At 41.8% G+C, this 22,019-nt stretch overlaps 1 protein-coding gene across 1 annotated transcript in view; it reads right to left on the bottom strand.

Moving 5' to 3' along the window:
- The window catches only part of LOC125878867 (proteasome activator complex subunit 3-like), a 52,776-nt gene that overhangs the window by 24,170 nt on the left and 6,587 nt on the right, over positions 1-22,019 (bottom strand). The window contains exons 4-7 of the mRNA XM_049560332.1: positions 19,603-19,707; positions 5,266-5,317; positions 4,988-5,103; positions 4,800-4,868 (exon numbers count right to left, since the gene is read on the bottom strand). Coding sequence (XP_049416289.1) covers positions 4,800-4,868; positions 4,988-5,103; positions 5,266-5,317; positions 19,603-19,707 — 342 coding nt within the window. The remainder of the gene's footprint in view (positions 1-4,799; positions 4,869-4,987; positions 5,104-5,265; positions 5,318-19,602; positions 19,708-22,019) is intronic.

Below are 22,019 nucleotides of genomic sequence, written 5' to 3'. Positions count from 1 at the left end.
AGTTGTTCACACAGAAAAACATAATATTTTGCATAAACCCCCAAATTTTTACATAATTGAAGAGAACATGTGTTCGATAGTGACAATTTTAAAAGTTACACACTGATTTTCAGACTTTGGAAGACATTTATTTAAAAAATGATGGGATTCAGCGACTTACCATGCAGCCATGTGGGACAGGGGTGCAGTACTACCCCCCTTCTCAGAAATTCAGGGGTGTGGCTAAAATCCAGACTCAACCAGAGCATTAAAACTCTTGTGTTTTGGTAGTGACATGAAAACAAGGGACACTATTTTTTAAACATAGTTTCTTAATTTAAAAATTAATCCCACAATACATCTAAATCTTTCAACTAATGTTTAAACTTAATCACAAAGATGTTTTAAATTAGACTTTTGAAAAAAAAATATATGAAAAATGTTTTAAGTGTTATTTACATGAATTGAATTTTAGAGGTGAGGGTTGGGGACAGCTACTTCCCAATAGAAAGTACCCTATAAATGGTGATTTTGTATATATTTAGTGTATCACTTTTTCATTTAATGTCCTGGGTTTAAATAGGTCATAACATAATCTTTGTAAATATCTATGTCTGAATACTCAATTTTATTATTTTTGTTGTTTTTTTTTGTTAAGGGACAGCACACAAAATCGGTAGAATGTCCCATATGCACACACACCAAAACAAACAAACAAAAAAAAAAAACAATTCTTGTGCCAGAAAACTATGGAGCTATATTAGGGCCAAATGTTTTGAACTCTTTTCTTTTGTTTTTTGTTTTTTTCCTCCGAGAACCGTCACCTTATTGTGGTGGAGGAGGTTGAGGAGGTAATGACCCTAGGAGCTGTGCTGTTGGGGGCATTTTGCCCCTGGTAGGGTTTCCCATGGCAGATTGGTTCTGGGCAAAGGGTCAGACGAAGAACGGTTCAAAAGACCCTTCATGATGGAAAATAACAAGAGCTGGCATACCCGGCCCAGAGGGTTACCGGGGCCCCGCCCTGGAGCCAGGCCTGGGGCTGGGGCCCGTGGGCGAGCACCTGGTGGCTAGGCCTTCGCCCATGAGGTCCGGCCGGGCCCAGCCCGAACCGGCTACATGGGCTTGTCCCCTGGTGGACACCAGAGGTGAGGGGAGCCGTCAGGCTGAAGAAGGAGACCTACAGGGCATGGTTGGTTTGTGGGTCTCCGGAAGCAGCTGACGGGTACCGGCAGGCCAAGCAGAGTGCAGCAGCGGCAGTCACAGAGGCAAAAACTCAGGCGTGGGAGGAGTTCGGTGAGGCCATGGAGTCGGGGGGCAACCTGCTCACATTGTTTACAGTAGGGGCAGGGAGCTCCTGATGTCAACTGGGGACAGTGTCGACACTGTCGGACGGTGGAAGGAATACTTTGAGGAGCTCTTCAATCCCACCAACACGTATTCCAGTGAGGAAACAGAGCCAGGGGTCGTGGGGGTGGGTCGTCCAATTTCTGGGGCAGAAGTCGCCATGGTAGTGAAGCAACTACGCCACGGCGGAGCCCCGGGGGTGGACGAGACTCGCCCTGGATATCTCAAGGCTCTGGATGTTGTAGGGCCATTTTGGCTAACATGCCTCTGCAACATTGCGTGGACATCAGGGGCAGTGCCTCTGGAGTGGCAGACTGGGGTGGTGGTCCCCATCTTCAAGAAAGGAGACCAGAGGGTGTGTTCCAACTACAGGGGGATCACACTCCTCAGCCTACCCGGTAAGGTCTACGCCAGGGTGCTGGAAAAGAGGGTCCAGTTGATAGTTGAACCTCGGATTGAGGAGGAGCAATGTGGTTTTCGTCCCGGACACGGAACGGTGGACCAGCTCTTTACCCTCGCAAGGGTGCTGGAAGGGGCATGGGAGTTTGGCCAGCCAGTCCACATGTGTTTTGTGGATTTGGAGAAGGTTTACGACCGTGTCCCCAGGGGCATCCTGTGGGGGGTGCTACGGGAGTATGGGGTTGGTGGCCCTTTGCTAAGGGCCATCCAGCCTCTGTACCGAAAGAGCACGAGTCTGGTTTGCGTGGCCGGCAGTAAGTCGGATCTGTTCCCGGTGAGGGTTGGACTCCACCAGGGCTGCTCTTTCTCACCGGTTCTGTTCATAACTTTCATGGACAGAATTTCTAGGCGCAGCCGAGTGGTGGAGGGTGTCAGGTTCGGTGACGGGAGGATCTCGTCCCTGCTCTTTGTGGATGATGTGGTCCTCCTAGCTCCATCGAACAGTGACCTCCAGCTCTCGCTGGGACGGTTCACAGCCGAGTGTGAAGCGGCAGAGATGAGAATCAGCACCTCCAAGTCTGAGGCCATGGTCCATGGGGGTAGGATGGAGCGGGCGACTGACAGGCGGACTGGGGCGGCGTCAGCAGTGATGCGGGCGCATAACCGGTCCGTTGTGGTGAAAAGGGAGCTTAGCCAGAAAGCAAAGCTCTCGATTTACCGATCGATCTACGTTCCAACCCTCACCTATGGTCACGAGCTCTGGGTAGTGACCAAAAGAACGAGATCGCGAGTACAAGCGGCCGAAGTGAGTTTCCTCCACAGGATGCCTGGGCTCAGCCTTAGAGATAGGGTGAGGAGCTTGGACATCAGTGAGGGACTCGGAGTAGAGCCGCTGCTCCTCCACATTGAGAGGAGCCAGTTGAGGTGGTTCGGGCATCTGGTAAGGATGCCTCCCGCACGCCTCCCTTGTCCAACCGGGAGGAGACCTCGGGGCCGCCCCAGGACACGCTGGAGGGATTACATTGCCCGGCTGGCCTGGGAACGCCTCGGGGTTCCCTCGGAAGAGCTGACGAAAGTGGCTGGGGAGAGGACTGTATGGGCTTCTTTGCTGAGGCTGCTGCCCCCGCGACCCGGACCCGGATAAGGGGAGGATGACGAGTACGAGAATTTCCAGCTTTGCCAATTCACTGCTTAAAGACGTCAGAAACATTTCATGTTGTCACAAAACAACCTCTCATTTGGAACATTTCTCACCTGGGTGCTGGCTCCAGCAGGTCTTCAACGAACACCACTGACCACTCGGTGAGGTTCATGGCTTTGAAAACGAACATTTAGGGTGGTTTTAGGACAGGTTCACACATGGCCATAGGCAGCAGTGTTAAGCCAGGCCAGCCAAATTCTCAGAAAATGAGCAATTGTCACTATTTTGGTCATAGCCACTCTATTTCATCATAAACAACCCAGAAAGTGCAAAATACCGGACTTCTCCTTAAAGCTGTCTGTCATGATTTCACGCCCCTCTCAGCTGATGCCACATCCCCATGCTAGATCAGGGCCAAAAGTCTGAAACTGCAAAGAAAAGATCTGAAACTGAAAAAGAAAGATCTGAAAGTGAAAAAAAACTTTTTGTACACTCATTTTTTTTTAATACATTGATGTTTTTTTCAGAATTCAAGATCAAAACTTGAATTTTCAGTTTCAAATTTTATTTTTTCAAGTACAAAACATTTTGTCCCAATATAGCTCCATAGAAAACCGCCTTGTCCCAGACAAGAACTCACAACTTCGATCGGGCAAGTTGGTCAGAGATCTCCTCACCCTATCTCTAAATACATTTATTTTATCAATTAGTTATTAACTTTTACTATTTTTAGCAACTTGCCCGATTGGGCAAGTGAGTTGTTCGTTTACATGTCCGACCTTGAGTTTTACTTGCCCTGGGCAATCGGGCAATCCTTATTATTGAGCCCTGATAAAAAAATGTGTTAAAAGCCTTTAAAATCTCAAACTACACCAATGTGTTAAAATATACTGTTGTTATCTTCATGTTAAAATGTATTTTTTTTTATCAAAATGCTAGCCCTTTAAAGATGTGTCACATTTTTTGGTCAACTTTTTTAAAAGGTGAGAATGCTGCTTAAGTATTGGTAGGTTTTCTACTTTCTCAAAAACTCATTAAATAATATTGATCTCAGGTGTGTCTCAACCATAAAGGCCAGTTTAGACCAAAGATTCCCCTTGCAATGACTTGCAACTTGCACATAGTTGCAAGTCACTGGTATTGTACCGTGGGTCCCAATTTTGATACCGTGACAACAACACTACCTACGGCAGTTGGGTCATAGGGTCAAAGTGTGGAGAAGACACAGAGAACGCTTTGCTGATTGCTGCACTAACAGAGTAACATCCTCTGGTGGAGGCAGTGTGATGGTGTGGGGCGGCATCTCCCTCAATGGAAAAACAAGGCTTGTCATCATTGGTGGCAATCTCAATGCAGAGAGATATTGGGATGAAATTCTGCAACAAGTGGCAATCCCATATCTCCACAGTCTGTGACCGAACTCTATCCCTCAAGATGACAATGCTCGCCCGCACAGAGAGGGGTTTATTAGAAACTAACTCCAGAATTTGGGTGGAGAGGATGGAATGGCCTGCCAGCAGTCCTGACATCAACTCCATTGAACACTTGTTGGATCAGCTTGGGCGTGCTGTTCGTGTCAGAGTGACCAACACAACCATGTTGGCTGACTTGTGACAAATGCTGGTTGAAGAATGGGATGCTATCCACAGCAGTGAGTGACCAGGCTGGTGACCAGCATGAGGAGGAGGTGCCAGTTAGGGTGCAGTGTAGCAGTAATCTCTGAATAAGCGACACTGATAGCTAGCTCCACCCAGACCCTGGTGGTGCGCAGTGCAGTAAGAGAGGGCAGAATTAACATAGAAACCAAAATGCGTAACTGGTCAAAAATATTCTTGGCAGTTAACCATTGACATCCCCATACAGGACACTCTTTTTAATCCACCACGTTTGTAGCCTCGTGTCTGTTCCAGAAATATGTCAGTCAGTGAGGACGGACCTGTATGGAGACTCCAAAGTTGTTCCCATCTTCTATTCTGGGGATGAGCAGCTGGACCCACGTCTTCACCTGACAGAGTGTGGAGACAAGATGACTCAACTCTGACATATCTGTACACTGTGAACAGATGGATTCCTTTTGTGTGTGTGTGTGTGTGTGTGTGTGTGTGTGTATGTTCAGAGACTTACTGTGTTACACTTCTCAATCAGTGTCCTGATCTCTGGTTTGACTCGTTCAATCAGGTCCACCAGCTTGGTGTTACATTTCAGCATCCCCTCTGGCATCACCAGCATTTTTGTTCCCCCTGGAACCAAACAGCATCCACAGTCCACACAACCAAAACTCTTCTTTTCATCAAAGAGGAATATTGCTGCCGGGTCAAGTTCTCACACTGCTGCTTAACTTTGATCAAACACAAGTCCGTCAGCACAAGTGTTTCTCTGAAATTCTCATCTTTTGTTTTTACCTTGCCTACTGTCATCAGTGACTCCATCTTCTAGTTTCCTCTTCTTGGTATTCTGCAGCAAAAACAGAAGATGTCATTTCAGTTTTGGCAATGTCTGCCTGTTGGTCACTAAATCCAGATATGGAGATATCGCTGTCAGCACACACAACTCCTTTCATAGAACAAAATGGCAGACGGTCAGGTCACAAATTGTCCAACTCGTTGGAAAATGATCAAGTTATCATAGAGAATTAGCACATTGTCACTATACAACTGCTGCTTTAGTCTGCAGCAGCAAAACAGGCTGCAGTGTAATCACGTGGGGCAAGTGCACACCCTCAATGTATGTCCACTAGAAGTTAGGGCTGGGTGACATAACGACTATGTACAATAAATCGATATATTTTTAAGCAAGATATAGATTTAGACAATAACATTTATGATGATATAGGGTGAAGTTGCGTTACGTAACGCTGTTCTTCTGAAAAGCCGTGCCAGTGTGCATCTCTCTTCTCTCAAAATATCCGCACAGCTCCGCCCCACTCACTCACTCACTCACAAGTTGCGCTGCGTGTGTGGGAGACAGAGCTGCTTGATTGTGTAAGGTGAGCTTTTGTTTGCTAGGTTGTGTGTGAGGTGGATCATAGCGCATCAACGTTCTTATTTGTAGTTGTGTGACATTAAGACAGTGCCTGGATGCAGGCAGCAGATGTGTTAAAAATGTAGCGACAGAACATTTCACTTCATATAGACGTATATAATGAGGACAAAATGTCTCTCACACCTTCCTTCTCTCGGCCCCTCTGTTGATGCTCTGTGCATTAATAAGATAAATAGCCTATATAAATAAAAAGATTTAAATCATTTTCCAGCCCAGGATTCATTTGAAAGGCCCTGAAAAAAAAAAAACGTTTTTATCTCCTCCCACAAAGATTTTTAATTGTGTCAAACTTCAATGGATTTAGGCTGACTTGATACTTTTATACTTATGTTCTGGTTTTCTATACCATGCTGTACCTTTAAACCTCTGTAGCCCCAGTGCTATATGCAAATAATTAATGTACAACCCTGCTATTCATTTTATATCATTTTTCATTTCCATGTTGTGCAGCCATATATTTTCAAACAGGAGAATAAATACCTGTCTTTGCATTTTATTTTGATCACACTCTGTTTATATAAAAAGTGCTTGTGACATCTCAAATGTGGCTCTGACTTGCAACTGAACATGTAGCCCATTTCATAGAAAACACTGAGATATATATCATGTATCGCCATTTATCCTGAAAGTACAGATATAAATTTTTTGTACATATCACCCAGCCCAACTAAAAGTGTTTGTTTTTGCCATGGACAAGCTCAGATTATAATTGTAAGTGTGTAACAACATTATTGAAACCTTAGTGTGAGAGAGTAAGATCCTTTTTGTGTGGCCCAAAACAGCCCTGAAATTGCTGTTGCTAAACCCACCAGACTCCATTTAAATAAAAAAGTAATTTCAGCGTGTATAAAACCAGCATATTTTGACATCTAACTGGATGAATAAGGTTTTATTTTAACTAAACCAGAGTTGGTGATTGAAGTAGGATACCACATTGAACAATTGGACTGCTGTAAGTTTCCCATTTCATCTGGCAGTCATGGTGCACTGAATGCAACACAAACCTGTACACTGCTCTTTTTTTTTGCTAACTGTGTGAGAGTCAGTGAGCCATTCTGTTTTGAGCACATTACTCTGTGAGCCTCTACATAACTGGGACACATAACTCTGTCACATTTCCCATTTCTGCACACAACACTTCTCAGCATGGGGTCAGGTAATACTGAGTGCCACGTGAACTGTTAACTGCCTGTCTGTAATCCAACTAATGAGCTCAACAGCTCAACATCAGCATTTTGACTGCAGTAATACTGGCATGTTACATTCAAATATTTATTGAAATGTACTTGTTGCAAGGTATAAATGTTTTTTCCTAATTCAGGGCAAGGGTCTAGAGACTGTGGGAGTCGTATGCTGTACATACTGCAAAGCCCCTTGAGGCAAACTTGTGATATTGGGGTTTACAAATCAAATTGACTTGTTAAAAGAGTTTGCGGGGCTTCCATAATGTTGGGGGACTTGTGAGAGATATTACAAGAATGTTCAAAGTAGCAGCAGAGGCAGAGGTGCTATGTAAACACCAATCTCCAAAAAAAGACTGGATCCTACAACAGCATGGTGCTGAATCAAAAGCCCAACATTTCCACATCTGTGTTCATCAGGGGCCAAACAAGAACACTGGCTGTGAATGCTTTTTATACATTTCCAAACATTTTCAAACATACCAGGGTATCCTGTAGGTTAATCCAATCATGATCAAATCATCAACTCTATCAGCTATATTGTCACCTGTGTCTGCTTCAAATGTTATGGCACCATCTTGTGGTTAAATTAATGTACTTCAATCCAGCCAAAATAAACCAAACCTTTAATTCAAATATAATTCCAAACAAACTATCAAAAATAGCCAACAGAGTGGTGCAGTGGTTAGCATTGTTGCCTCACAGCAAGAGGGTTTCTGGTTCAAACCCTGGGAAGCAGGTTCGAACTCACAGTCCAGAGACATGTAGGTTAAAGGCCCAAACATACTCGGACGTAACGTACGCGGAGCGGACTCCGCAGAGGTCCACCCGGACTAAAAGCAGACGTCCGCAAGCCCTGTGCGTGCAAAGCTCAGATTTTATGACCGTGCGGACTCCGCTCCGCGCACCAGTGTCACACAAAAGACTGCTTGGCATGTATTTTTCACATCGCGGGGATTTTTCACTGACATTTTTACAGGAAACTACAACGCGGAAGTGCGCTCGACTATGGAAGCCCGAATGGCTATGGATATTCCTCACGGAGTCCGCCCGAGTCTGTGAGCACCAACTGGTGACTCTAAATAGTCTGTAGCTGTGAATGTGAGCAGGAATGGTTGTCTATCTTGGTGTATCAGCCCTGTGATAATCTGGCGACCTGTGCAGGGTGTGCCCTGCCTCTCACCCAATGTCAGCTGGGATAGGCTCCAGTAGGTGTTCCTACTGTGCATCTTTGATATTTACTGGATCATCCAGATACCTGGATCCTGCAACCTCCCTGACTAGATATTTTGCGAGTAATACTTGACGCCTGTAATGGCTGCCTAACCAGCTGTCTACCTATACCTGTTTAACATCGTGATTCTCAAACATTTTTTATCGTGTCCCCTTTGTAAATTTTAGAAAATCTAAGTCTTTTGTCATTAAATTGGTTTTGTCTTCTAAGCATTCTGAGGCTATAGCTGTTGCCATCTTTAATCATTTTGAATGCAGATACCATGTTACAGGTCTGGCTGCACTAACAACCACAATTATTCCAGGCAGACAACTGGAAATAAAATTTAATTGTGGAGATATGTGAAACTGGCAAACTTGTTTATTTTTATTGTCATATTCAGCCGTAACTGTCACATTTAAATATATATAGTTAAACGAGGCGGTCCTACCTGTTCTGCTATGTTTATTTTATGTAGTGTGCTCCTTTGCAAATGGCTTTGATGAATGGAAGCTAAGCAATGTACTGTTGTGGATTGGGGCACAGCAAAACATACTGCAGAAACCTAAAAAGACCAAACTAAAAAAAAAAAAAAAAAAAAAAAAAAAAAAAGCAGTATCAGTATGAGTGTAAGCTATATTTGGAATATTTTCTCCACATTACCTTGCATCTTAAACCAATCAATGTGGCAATAGACCATCAACTCTCAATACATTTTTTCAGTTTTTGTTTGCATTGATTTATTTTATTGAAACTGACTGCCATTTATCACATTACTGAGATCAATAAGTAGGTCACCTAATAAAAAATGATGCATCTCTGTGACTACCGAGCAACTCCATCCTCTGAGGATGGAAAAAATAGTTGTCTCATTATATCTGTCAGAATTTTCATTAAAAAATTTTTAACCCCTGTTGGGATTCACTGGACCACAGATGATTTGTCATTTGTTAAAGGGCACGCCAACAGAAATCAATTAGACAGTTCATCACCACGCCGTGCAGGTGCGTAGAATAGCAACGGCTAACGAAAACTTCATCAGCTGTTTCCAACAGAGAACCAGTAGGCTATTATTAGTGAGGAAGAAGATGTACTAGCCCTATATTACAGCGCAAACACCGGCTCAGGCTCACGACACCCTCGTCAGCTGCTGTAGGTAAACAGAGGAATACCAAAATGGTGCGAACTTGTGATTTCCCCAGCTGTGTGACTAAAAACACCGCCGGCTCCCACTTCCATCGGTTTCCTGTTACAGATGTAACCCGTAGGCAACTTTGGCTTGTGTCAACTGGGATGAACCTCGCTACCAAGCCAGCGAGGGTGAAGCAACTGCGCGTATGTCAAGCTCACTTCAGCTGCCCACAGATCCCGACGGACAGAGAAAACGCAATTTCTGCACTGCTGTGCCCAAAGAGAGATATATTACCTAATATCAGTCTATATAACAATGTCTGTAGCTGACTGTCTGTAAAACAAAATGTTTGATTGAACTAATAGCCTGTTGTGATGTGGAGAGCACATTATACGCGGCCTTGTTTTACCGTCGGCATTTAGTTTATTATATTAAGCGAACTGCTAAATCCATAACATGAGTAATCAATCACATAGAAATGTGAATTCATATGTGATTACGACCAGTCTGCTTTGTTCTGGTGGTGGGTTAGCCAAAGTTGCCTACGGGTTACATCTGTAACAGGAAACCGATGGAATTGGGAGCCAGCGATGTTTTTATTCCCACAGCTGTTCGCACCATTTTGGTATTCCTCTGTTTACCTACAGCAGCTGACGAGGGTGTGTCGTGAGCCTGAGCCGGTGTTTGCACTGTAGTAGTAGGTAAATACAGGGCTAGTACATCTTCTTCCTCACTAATAATAGCCTACTGGTTCTCTGTTGGAAACAGCTGATGAAGTTTTCGTTAGCCGTTGCTATCCTGCGCACCTGCACGGCGTGGTGATGAACTGTCTTATTGATTTCTGTTGGTGTGCTGTCTTGCGGGCCTGCACGGCGGAGTGATACTGGCCAGAAAATAGTCCCAATTGATAGCAAGGTCTGACGTAATGCGGGGATGTTTTAAAATTATTGAAATAGTCTAACAAAACACATGCATACTTTTTTGTAGCTTAAAACCTTTTGGTTAAGGTGTCCCCGTACATCTTCAGAACTACTTTTTCTCCGGTAAGCTACAGGCAATTTCTCAGAGCAGGAGGCTCGTTGACAGTAGTGACACCGTCACATCAGAGCTACAGATGGTCAGCATTTCACACAACTTCATGTCCAAAAACCTGAACTATCCCTTTAACATCGAAATTGGACATGCAAAGGCTTCTCCTCTTGCCATCTGAAATGGTGAGAGACCTCATGATCTTTGTTCTTCAAACAAAGAAAAGTCATTTGGCCCTTATCTCCACAGGATGCCCCACCTCAGACCTCAGTGAGAGACCAGTCTCCAAACTAGACTGGACAGTACTTTTACAGTGTCATCTGACTCTGTAATGTCACCAGGAAATTGTAGGAAAAGTTATGCTCTCTCACAGTGTTCATCCCAGTATCCCTCCTCGACTCCTCCTTCCTCTATCCTCGATCACTTGACCTGGAAATCAATCAAGACTCGCCATCTTGTAGGACGTCTCAATTCGTTAAATGTGCTTGGAGGAGTCGAGGAGTCAAGGAAAGAGGAGGCTTTCAGAGGAGAAGGAAGCGAGGATACACGAGTGCAGCCTTCGCATAAGTCTTTTACCAACCGACACACCCCGATTGGATATCAGTTACTGATTGGACGGCACAGCGCTGCAGAACAGACTGACCTGATACATCACAACATTACTAGAGTTTCATACAGAGTGAAGACAGATAACAGATTAAACTCAAGTGCATCACTGTCATGTTTTATATTTTATTTGTTGTCTGATTTACCTTTGAGGTAAAAATCTGAACAAGGAAACTAACTTTCTTCATTTATTAGAAAGATTTTTCCTCTTTATGATCTGTTATTTTCATCATCACCTTTAATTTTGGATACAATCAATGTCGGACAGTCTGTCTGTCAGAGTCTGTCTGTCATCAAGAAACACTTTAACATCAGTGATCGTCATTTCCATTCAGTCACAGCTGAGGTATCATTCCTGAGCGTTGGGCTGATGAGTTACAGTATTTTAATTTTCCAGGAAACATCTGACCTAATAAATTATTTACAGTGTTCAAAGACATCGTGATCACGTTCTGGGTTATTAAATAATGAACTCACAATCAAAATATCAATAAATACAGAGGCAAATAATGAATACATCAAATACACATTGTGTGATTCTGAGCAGGACACAGTACATATTATAACGCAGGTTGTTTTTCATGTGCAGGTGATTGTTAGACAGAGAGAAAACACTGCTGCTCTGTTACTGATAAGTGTATTTGTATATTTATCATGTATATATAACATTATGTGTGTGCAGACACAAACTCCATTAAAACTTTCTATAGCTGTTGATAAAGCCTCCATTACAGCTGATTCAGCTGTAATCAGCTGCCGCCATCCACACAAACTGACGTCGCTTCAGGTGATGCTTCGGAGGAAAAGACGTCTCATTTCTCTAAAGTCGTATTTCCTCTGTTTCTTCTCTCCACACGTCTCATCCTCGCATCTCTCCCCTGTGTGTCCTACAAGGGCGGAGCTAAGATGCAGGAGAGAGATGCAAGTGAGGGAAAAGTGGATGCAAGATATGGTATTGGGATGAACCCACAGTCTGTCCTCATTCCTCCTGGGCCTTGGCCAACCCAGACAGGCTCTCTCTTGCTCCTGGACCCTTGACCTGCCCAGACCTCTTCCTCCTGGGCTCTGACCAGCTCAGAGGCCCTTGCCCCAGAACGACTATAGGGAGGACAATTGCTCTACAGACTTTTGTTCTCTTTCTCCTGGACCATGACCTGCATGCCCACAACAGGGCCAGAACCTGGTACCAGAGAAATTAGTGTGTAAACACAAGGTTTGCAACTAACTTTCCAGCAACAAGGAGAACCAAGTTGAGTTAGCACCCCAGCGTCTAACTCTGCAAAGACCCCAAGCGACCAGCGTCCTCAGATCTGCACATTTGGAATGAGGAACACAACAAAGACTGCACCTGGAACCACAGCTCTTTCCAGCCTTCCTCTGCCAGATAACGAAAGCAGCACACCACTAGGGGGTGTCCCCGACTAAGAATTTTCATAGTCGAATCTGATTTGACAGATTTTTCCTTGAGCCGACTAATCGTCGAATCATGTTGTTTTCCCCCTCAATGATTAATGAGCTCATTTGCATCAGTTTCCGCTCCAGAGAAAAGAGCTAAAACACCCAAATAAACAAATTTAATTCTTCAGTTGGCATAATAAGATAATAATAATAAAAGTATAAGGGTTATCATTTTATCTTTATTCCTTTTACTTCATCAAGGATTGATGCTCTAGATGAGCGCAGACACGCTGCAGCCTCATGCATGTCTTTAATAGGAGTCGTTTCTGACTCGTCAGAACTTGCCATTTCATTCACAAATAAACATCCAAAAACATCATCAAAAGGTTTAGAAACAGTTTTCCTTCTTTCTGACTTCAACGTACTTTATTAATCAACTCAGGTTCATACAAGTTAATCCACACGGACCGTGCGTCACCACTCTCAAGGACAAAAAGTAGCCAAATAAAAAATCAGTCAAGAAAGAAAACAATCAGCAGTGAAATTTGTTTCAAGACACTTCAGGTAAACGAATAATCCTTCAAAAAAGTTGGATTTGAGAGCACACACCTCCTCCAAAGTGTTTGTTTATGCACTCCGCCACTGTAAATCACTGTAGGCCTCGATGCTGCTCTGATGGTCCTGCAGCGCACTCACTTACCTCAGCTTATTTGGATCGAGCAACTGGGTGATTTATTCATGCGTAGTAATGATTATGCCTAGTGATTAAACGCACATGTCATTTTCAGTTTTTTATTAACAGAAATTAGGCTGATGTTTGTATCAAAATAGGCTATATATCATGAATTACTAGAAAACAAATACATTCCATGTCAAATCAAGATGTTCAGCAGCAGTGAGCACCCCCATATAGTCAGAATGGTATGGTCTTGTTTCATAACCACATTTTGCGATGATTCGACGGACGAGACTGGCAGTCGAATCAGACTTCTCCGAATCGAATCACCGAATCATCAAATATTCGGGGTCACCCCTACACACCACAAATCTTTCTTCCATCCATTCAAGAATTGGTAACGTAACAACTGGGCATAGCATTATTACAGCTGTACAGGCTTAGTAAGACTGTTTAACTTTTTGACTGTGATTTAATACTGTTTATAGAGTCATTGTTGTGATTGTTTGCAGTTAGGTCACTGGTAAGTTGGCTTTGCCAAAGCTAAGTGTTTAGTTTGCTAATGCTTTTCACAGACAGAGTCTTGCATGCAACTAAACATCCTCTGCACTTATCCAGATCCTTTGCAGCACATATCACATTCATTCATTTATCAGACTTACATTTCCTTAATGAAGATTTAATCTGATGGGGAAAAACACAGGAGGCAGCAACTGAAAAATAGTAAGATTTAAAACATATAGGCTAAGCTATAGATCAAAGACATAAAGAAATGACTGTAAACTCACAGTCTGACCCAGTAATAATGTTTGGTGATTTGCACTTAAAAAGACGTTGAGGTTAAAATACAGTAGATTTTAAAATGTTTCACATCTATTTGTATCTTGACTCAACAGCATTCAGTGACTTTATTTCAGCTACAAATGTAGTAAATTTAAAGACACTGAAATGCTGCACCATTGCTCACTCAGAAATATTAACATATAATCCCCAATATTAGGCTATAGGAATTATGTTCCATCAGTGCGACCAGTGACATCAGTGATAGAGATCATTAGTCATTGATACTACATGTCTAACGCTTCATACCGATTTTTAAAATTTAAATAATTAGACCTACACATTATGTGCAATAAACATTTCGGAGCTGCTTTAACAGACTGACAGTCTAATCCTTGTGCACAGTGTTATAAAAAATAATAAATATAAAAAGGACAGAGGTTTGATTCTGAGCTGAGGATGAATTCTCGCTGTGTAATATTTGAATGTAAAGACAAAAACCGATGTCCAAAGAAATGACTGATGTGCATAAATTCAGTAACTTAAGACAGTCCTGAGTAACAAACTAATATCCAGCAGGATTTAGACTGTGACAGACGGTAAATCGCCGCTAATTAATGCGCTTCGATACAAGCTTTGACACGGACTGAATGAATGAGGAAATGAAACAGCGTGTAAGAGGGAGGAGACAGAGAAAAACTCAGGGTTTATTGAAGAAAACCTATCAGCGAGCAGGTTATGTTCACAGAGTCTGTTACCATGGTGACTGACTCAGAGTTTCAGTTACCTGACTCAGAGTTTCAGTTACCTCTCTTTCTGGAACGGGTAACTCAGAGTTTCCCTCATCTCAGGGTTAACATACTCTGAGTTTTCACATAACCCGCTTTCTGGAATACCCCTCAGATAGGCTACTGTGTGTGGAGCGGAATCCTTAGTTATTGTCCTTGGCGACTTTAACAAAGGTAACCTCACCCATGAAGAGAGAGAGAGAGAGAAGGTGCCTGGTGTATTATAGGGGGTCCTCCGGCAGACTAGGCCTAAGTCAGCCTAACTAGGGGCTGGTACAAGGCAAGCCTGAGCCAGCCCTAACTATAAGCTTTATCAAAGAGGAAAGTCTTAAGTCTAGTCTTAAATGTGGAGATGGTGTCTGCTGCCTCCCGGACCACAACAGGAAGATGATTCCACAGGAGAGGAGCCTGATAGCTGAAGGCTCTGGCTCTTGATCTACTTTTGGAGACTAAATCTAAAAATGAAATCTAAATCTAGAAAACATATTGTCATGGTTTAGGCTAGCTCGCCTCTTTACTTAACCTACTGTAGGTTAAACTGATTTAATAATTTTAACTATTGCTTTTACATTAACACATTGTTATTTTAAGCATGTGATTTGTATGTCTACTCATTTACATTTTCATTCAGTTTAGGGTAGAGAGGGTGTAAGAAGATCACAATTAGCCAATTAGATCACAATTATCAGAGACTACCTCCACAATTTGGGAGTGGAGAGGATGGAATGGCTCTTGAGTCCTGACCTCAACCCCACTGAACACTTGTGGGATCAGCTTGTGGGATCATGCTGATCATGCTGGTTGAAGAATGCAGCAGTGTGTGACCAGGCTGGTGACCAGCATGAGAATGAAGTGCCAGGTTGTTGTGGCAGTGTATGGTTCTTCCACACGCTACTGAGGCTCCTGTTTGTTAAATAAATAAATTGGTAAATTGCTAATATGTCTTGTTTCTTCAGACTTCAATCATCCAATTTACCAAATAACACCAAACAAGTATAAACAGCAAAAAAAAAAAAAAACAAGCTATTTGGCAGGGAAGATTTGGCAAATTTTTATGGGTGCAACCCACATACTCAGCTCTGCTGCTTATCCCACAAATGCATGTTCCTCACAAATGTGGCACCATTTAAAAAGGGAAATAAACAGGCTTTCAAACGGTATAAGATTTATTGCCAAGAAACATTGTTAAAACAAAGAAATAATCTACCAAACACAAATTTCCTTACTCTTTGTGCTTAGTTTAGTTAGTTAGAATATGTGTTTTGCTTTGCCTCCTTTATGAATAATTATATTTTGGGAATTATACCCGCTGTCTGTTCAGTATTGCACAAGAGTGAATGAATAAACAACCTCTGCTTTGTCAAGAACTACAAAATCCTTCTGGCTTTACTTTTAATTTTGGATATGGCCATTAATTTAATTATTTATCAAAATTCCAAATTGATAGTTTACTGAACTTTATGTGACTGATATCATGAACTGGCTATCATTTTTCCTTTTTCAGGAATGGTGCCCCGTGAGGTGATTTAATGTAAATTAAGTCACATTATTTAACATGATGAATAATTATTATGAATAATTATTAATTATTTCAGAAAGCCAATTTGATACTTTAATTCAGGGTTCCTACACATTTGCAATTTCTGAATTCCATACCTTTCCATACCCAAATTTCCAGACTTCTTGGTTGTTGTTTTTTTTTCAGAGAATATGCGACATCTGAGTAAATATATCAGTGGATCATATTTCACATCATATTTAATCATTCTTAATAGCTGATTGTAGCCAAGTACCATAATGCAGTGATACAAACACAGGTATGGTGAAAAAAGAGAGAGCCTCTGAACTTCTAGGGGGGTCCGGGGGCATGCCCCCCCGGAAGAAAAGTTCCACTATTTTAAAGTTAAAATACATCAATCTGGTGCACTTCGGGAGCAAATTTAGGAGGCTAGATATATGAAGAACTTTGTGTTTCTGTAAACAATTTTGGCCACAGTTAGCTAAATATCTAAAATATGCATTAACCAAGCTAAAAAGGCCAGAGAATGTCATGAGCAAAAGTCCCCAGTTTGCTTAACAAAGTGACAATGTTTAAAAAAAAAAAAAAAAAAAAGCAATATAGGCTATATGTCAATAGGTCAGTATTAATATTTTATTGTTCCAAGTTTTCTATTTCCACTCTGGTTTTAAAACAGTTTCTAACAAACAGAGAGATGCTTTATAACCACACTAAACACATATCCTAATGATGATTTTAGCTGCATTTTAATGGTGTAAACTTTATTTTATCCTCAGAGTGACAGCTGACAGTGTGGATGATTTTATACTCTGCAGCTCAGAATAACTTGAGACACCTGATAACTGGAATAAAAACTAAAGAAATAACCCACATTGTTAATTAGCTCCCGTGATTATAAATGCATCATTTCGATCAGATAGACCTCATCAGTCATTAACTACTTTTACACTCTTTGGTTCGGTAGCAGAAACAGTCTGGAATTATTTTAAAGTTCTATTACAGTATGTGATATTAAGAATGATTTCATCCTGTCATCAAACTAAATAGCGAAATATATTCTGTACTTAAGTCATAATAATTCTTAAATGTGCATTAGCCTACTTTTAATATTTGTAAATTATTATTATTATTATTAATATTTCTAGTCTCTACATCTGTTAAATCAGACAAGCTGATGTTTGCAAAATTATTGACAAGGATTTCTTATCTGTTTTATCTGTCTTATTTTATTCTGTTGTAGCCTATGATTACAGGCTGTTGTTACTTAGTTGAAAATAAGTGTTTTGCTGTCACTGAAACAGAGACAGCATGAGTATGAGTTCATGATGATGATGTCGCTCCTAATTAACAACTCTGCCTCTTTCTGAAGAGGAGCCCTGCAGTGTGCGAGCCTTTTCTTTACCTGCTCAGCTTTACACATTTTTGAGCTCAGCATCTGCACAATTTTGTTCATGGATGTGCGTGCTTTTTGCTGCTTTGTCAACTCCGCCTCTTTCACATGAACACGCTCATTGCTGGAAAACACAGAGATGACAGAGCGAGTTGATAACCAGCTTTGTAGTACTGGTTATCCTGGATGGGCGCTGTTAGGCTCTGTGAAGCCAGCTCACCTAAAGAAAGCCTGGCTATGTTAAACGTGCATTGTAGTACAGGCCGACTGGGGGAGAGCGAGTATCAGAGCGGAGACAGTGGAGTGACGGACCGCGGGAGAGAGAAAGGCAGGCGAGCAGTGACACACATCCTGCGACTAGAGTTGCTTTACCTGCGACAGCTGTTTTATTTTTATTCTCCCCTTCCTCAATGCAGTTCCATCATGTAGCGTGACAAAAATAGGATTTATTATGAATCGTTAAGGGCATCTGTCAGTTAAATTATTTTTGGAAATACCTAATTTTCTATTTTAGATAACAGTATTTTAGAACAGTGGTAGCTAATAGTCTGGAAACATAAATATTTTTCCATACTTTATTTTTTATTTTCCATACTTTTTAATACCTGGAAATTGATCAAATTTATTTCCATACTTTTCCATACTTTCCATACTTGCATAGAAACCCTGTTAACTGGATATCTATTAGGAGGTCAGGCCCAAGAAATGGTGCTGCCATGTAAAACATAGCACTAGTGCATGGATCAGAACATTTTGGTGTCCCCATGGTGACACATAGAATTGTTATAGATTTACAAGTATCCCTGCTTTTTATAATACCCAGTAGACTCCCAACACCCCCCAATTTGGCAACCAATGCCATGATGCAACCAATAGCATCTTTTCATTTAACCCTCTCTACCAACTAGGTCACTCCATCCATGACTTGTCTGAATGATGCATGATGACTAACCCACACCTGATAGAACATACTGTATACTAGTGTTGTCACGGTATCAAAATTGGGACCCACGGTACGATACCAGTGAAAGTATCATGGTTCTGAGTAGTATCACGATACCACAACAAAAATTAGGCAGGTGTGCCTTTTGTCATTTATAAAGAGATGAATCACTTTTCTATAATACATCACTGATATTTCAATGGAATAAATTACTTACTGACTTATTCATACTTCAAAAACAGCATCAATAAGTGATTAACACAGGGAGGATTGAAATAAAATAAATAAATAAAATAAAAATCAACCAGCAACCCTCCTCCCCTGACAAGTAAAGAACAGTCCCTTGATTGTGGTGAGGTTTGTGGACCGTTACCTGCCACAAAGAGAGAAATGTGAGCGGCTCGTTTCTCCTCTGACACGTCACATACCTGTGTGCCGCCACGGCTTGGCTGTTCAGGTACTACTGGGCAGTCATGACACCAACGAAGAGGAAATTATTGGCCCTGGAGCCGGGCTTCTCGGTCGCTGGTAAGCCGTTGTCTTGCGCTGCAGAGCACTATGGCCGCCGTATTTGACTGCCGTATTCCTGTCTGTGACCCCCGTTCAACCCACAACCGGCAGGATTCGCCTTTCCGTTCTGCTGCTGGTTGAAATCCGTACTCACACAGCGTGCTCCTGAATGATTTCTTTTGCTCGCACAAGACTATTTTTAGTCGCAAACGCGAGAAAAATGCTCACAAATCTAGCCTACAAGTAAAAAGAAATAAATAATAACTTTCACTGCTTAAAGATACTCAATAGCTCAGCGCGCGCTGGCCACCTGGCACTCAATATGCTGCTGCAGTGACATTAGTTATTGGATGGCGCATGGACACTCACCCTCTTGCGACTGGACTTTGAACTTATCCCACAGTAGTGGTACTGTGAGGTACCGTCATACTACGGTACTACTGTACATTATGGTATCATATGTACCGTGGAGTTTTAGTACTGCGGTCTACCACTGGTACCAGTATACCGTGCAATACTACCGTAGACTCACCGTGTCCACACCATCATGGCTGTTAGTGAAGATAATTGGCTCCGGGACTCTGAACTTGATCTCTGAATGGATTTCTTTCAGGTCAGTCACGTTGAGGATCGGCTCCTGGGATAGAGAGCACATGGAAAAGGTTAAAAATTACCTTGTGTACAAAAAGAATTTGAAATGTACTTCATAGACACATACACAAGTATTTTTGAGGGGCATTCATTGTTATACCTTTCTCACAAACAGCAAAGAGATAACAGGAAATGAGGAAGTGAGAGATGCTATGTTTTTAAACTGGGAATGTTGGGATTAATGATCTGTTTCTTAACTCCCAAACTACAGGGCCCCCCAAAAACACATTACAACAGGCACTTACAAATCAAAAACTTACTCATCAAATCATGTTTTATAACAGTGAAATAATCATGTAAGTAAAATTACATGAGAAACACTAACAAATATAAACACTCATTAACTATTGCTCTGGAAGACTTCCATAACATCAGACCCTGTTTTTGACAGTATTTATGGTGTGCATTTTTTCTACATCATCCATTTAATGTATTTACATTCAGTTGTTCTCCCTATACACAGTGGCATGCAAAAGCTTGGGCACCCATCATCAAAATGCCATTTACTGTAAATGGTTAAGTAAGTAGAAGATTAATTGATCTTGAAAAGGTAAAAAGTTAAAAAATGACACATTTATTCAATATTTTAAGCAAGATTGCTTTTAAATTTCAATTGTGTTGAGTTTCAAAATAACAAAAGAGGAAAAGGCCTGATGCAAAAGTTTGGGCACCCTGCATGGTCAGTATTCAGTAGTGCACCCTTTGGTAAGTATCACAGGTTCTTGTATCTTTTAACACTTACTGTATCCAGCTAAGTGTCTTTCAATTCTTGTTTGGGGGATTTTCACCCATTATTCCTGCAAAAGGCTTCTAGTTCTGTGAGATTCTTGGGCCGTCTTGCAAGCACTGCTCTTTTGAGGTCTATTCAGATTTTTAATGATGACGTTGGGGGACTGTGAGAGCCATGGCAAAACCTTCAGCTTGCACCTCTTGAGGTAGTCCATTGTGGATTTCGAGGTGTGTTTAGGACTATTGTCCTGTTGTAGAAGCAATCCTCTCTTCATTTTCAGTTTTTTTTGTTTTTTTTCTGTGATGTTTACTTCCAGAATTTGCTGGAATTTAACTGAATCCATTCTTCTCTCTACCTGTGAAAAGTTCCCCCGTGCCACTGGTTGCAACACAAGCCCAATGCATGATCGATCAACCCCTGTGTTTAACAGCTGGACAGGTGTTCTTTATATGAAAACCTGCACCCTTTTTTCTCTAAACATGCATTTCCTCATTGCCTCCAAAAGTTCTATTCTAACTTCATCAGTCCACAGCACTTGATTCCAAAAAGCATCAGGCTTGTTTAAATGTTCCTTTGCAAACTTCTGATGCCGAATTTTGTGGTGAGGACACAGGGAAGGTTTTCCTCTGCTGACTCTCCCAAGAAGGTCATATCTGTACAGGTGTCACTGCACAGTAGACACACTGCTATCTTCTTTTAGCCTTCTCCTGCTTTGTGGGCATCACTTATTTTAGTTTTCAGAGTGCTAGGCAGCTGTTTAGAGGAGCCCATGGCTGCTGATTGCTGCAACAAGGTTGAAGGAGTCAGAATATTTATAAAGCTTTGGAGATCAGTTCACTTTCTACTTACGTAACTACTCACAGTAAACAAAATTTTGATCAGGGGTGCCCACTGCATGCCACTTTAGTAGTTTGCAGTGTTCCTGACAAAGTCCACCATTACCATGCTGGACTCAAACTGCCTGTATACCGATGAGGGATTGACAGGAAAAGATACAGTGTGTGTGTGTGTGTACTCCAGTGTTACGGTTTCTGCTTTGACCTGAGCTGCCAGCCAGTGTTTGCTGTAGTATAATGGTATATTTACACTGAATGCAAAGCAAATTTTCACCTTACCTTACTTGTGAATATGGCCACTGGTTAAGTTTTAGAGCATTTTGCAACTGGCCAATAATCACCCAAGAACAGCTGTGCTAACAGTTGTGCTAACTCATAGCTTGTTTGCAATCACATGACTTTTATGACGAGTGAAATTCAGATGGAGGGCCGGAAGTGACAAATCCATATACTGCTTGCATTGGATACAGAGAAAAGTGACTACATTAAAGGGCTGAATGAACCTGCAGGAAGCAGGTATCAACAAAAAAATTGAAACTCATGTTGGATGTGATGCACACAAAAAGTGATTCATTGTTCCACGGTCATGGAAAACCTGCAAAAAGTCATGGAATTTCACAATCACATTTCCCTGGAAAAGTAATGGAGTTGGAAAAGTTCATTGTAAAGATTTGGAAAAGTCATGGAATTTGTTGTGTGCAATGAAATTGTTAGTAATCGTCCAAAGATAAC

This window comes from Epinephelus fuscoguttatus, linkage group LG19, assembly GCF_011397635.1.
Source record: "Epinephelus fuscoguttatus linkage group LG19, E.fuscoguttatus.final_Chr_v1".
Classification (NCBI taxonomy): Eukaryota; Metazoa; Chordata; class Actinopteri; order Perciformes; family Serranidae; genus Epinephelus; species Epinephelus fuscoguttatus.
The sequence above is the reverse complement of the archived record's forward strand: the minus strand, read 5'-3'. Positions and strand labels throughout refer to the sequence as shown.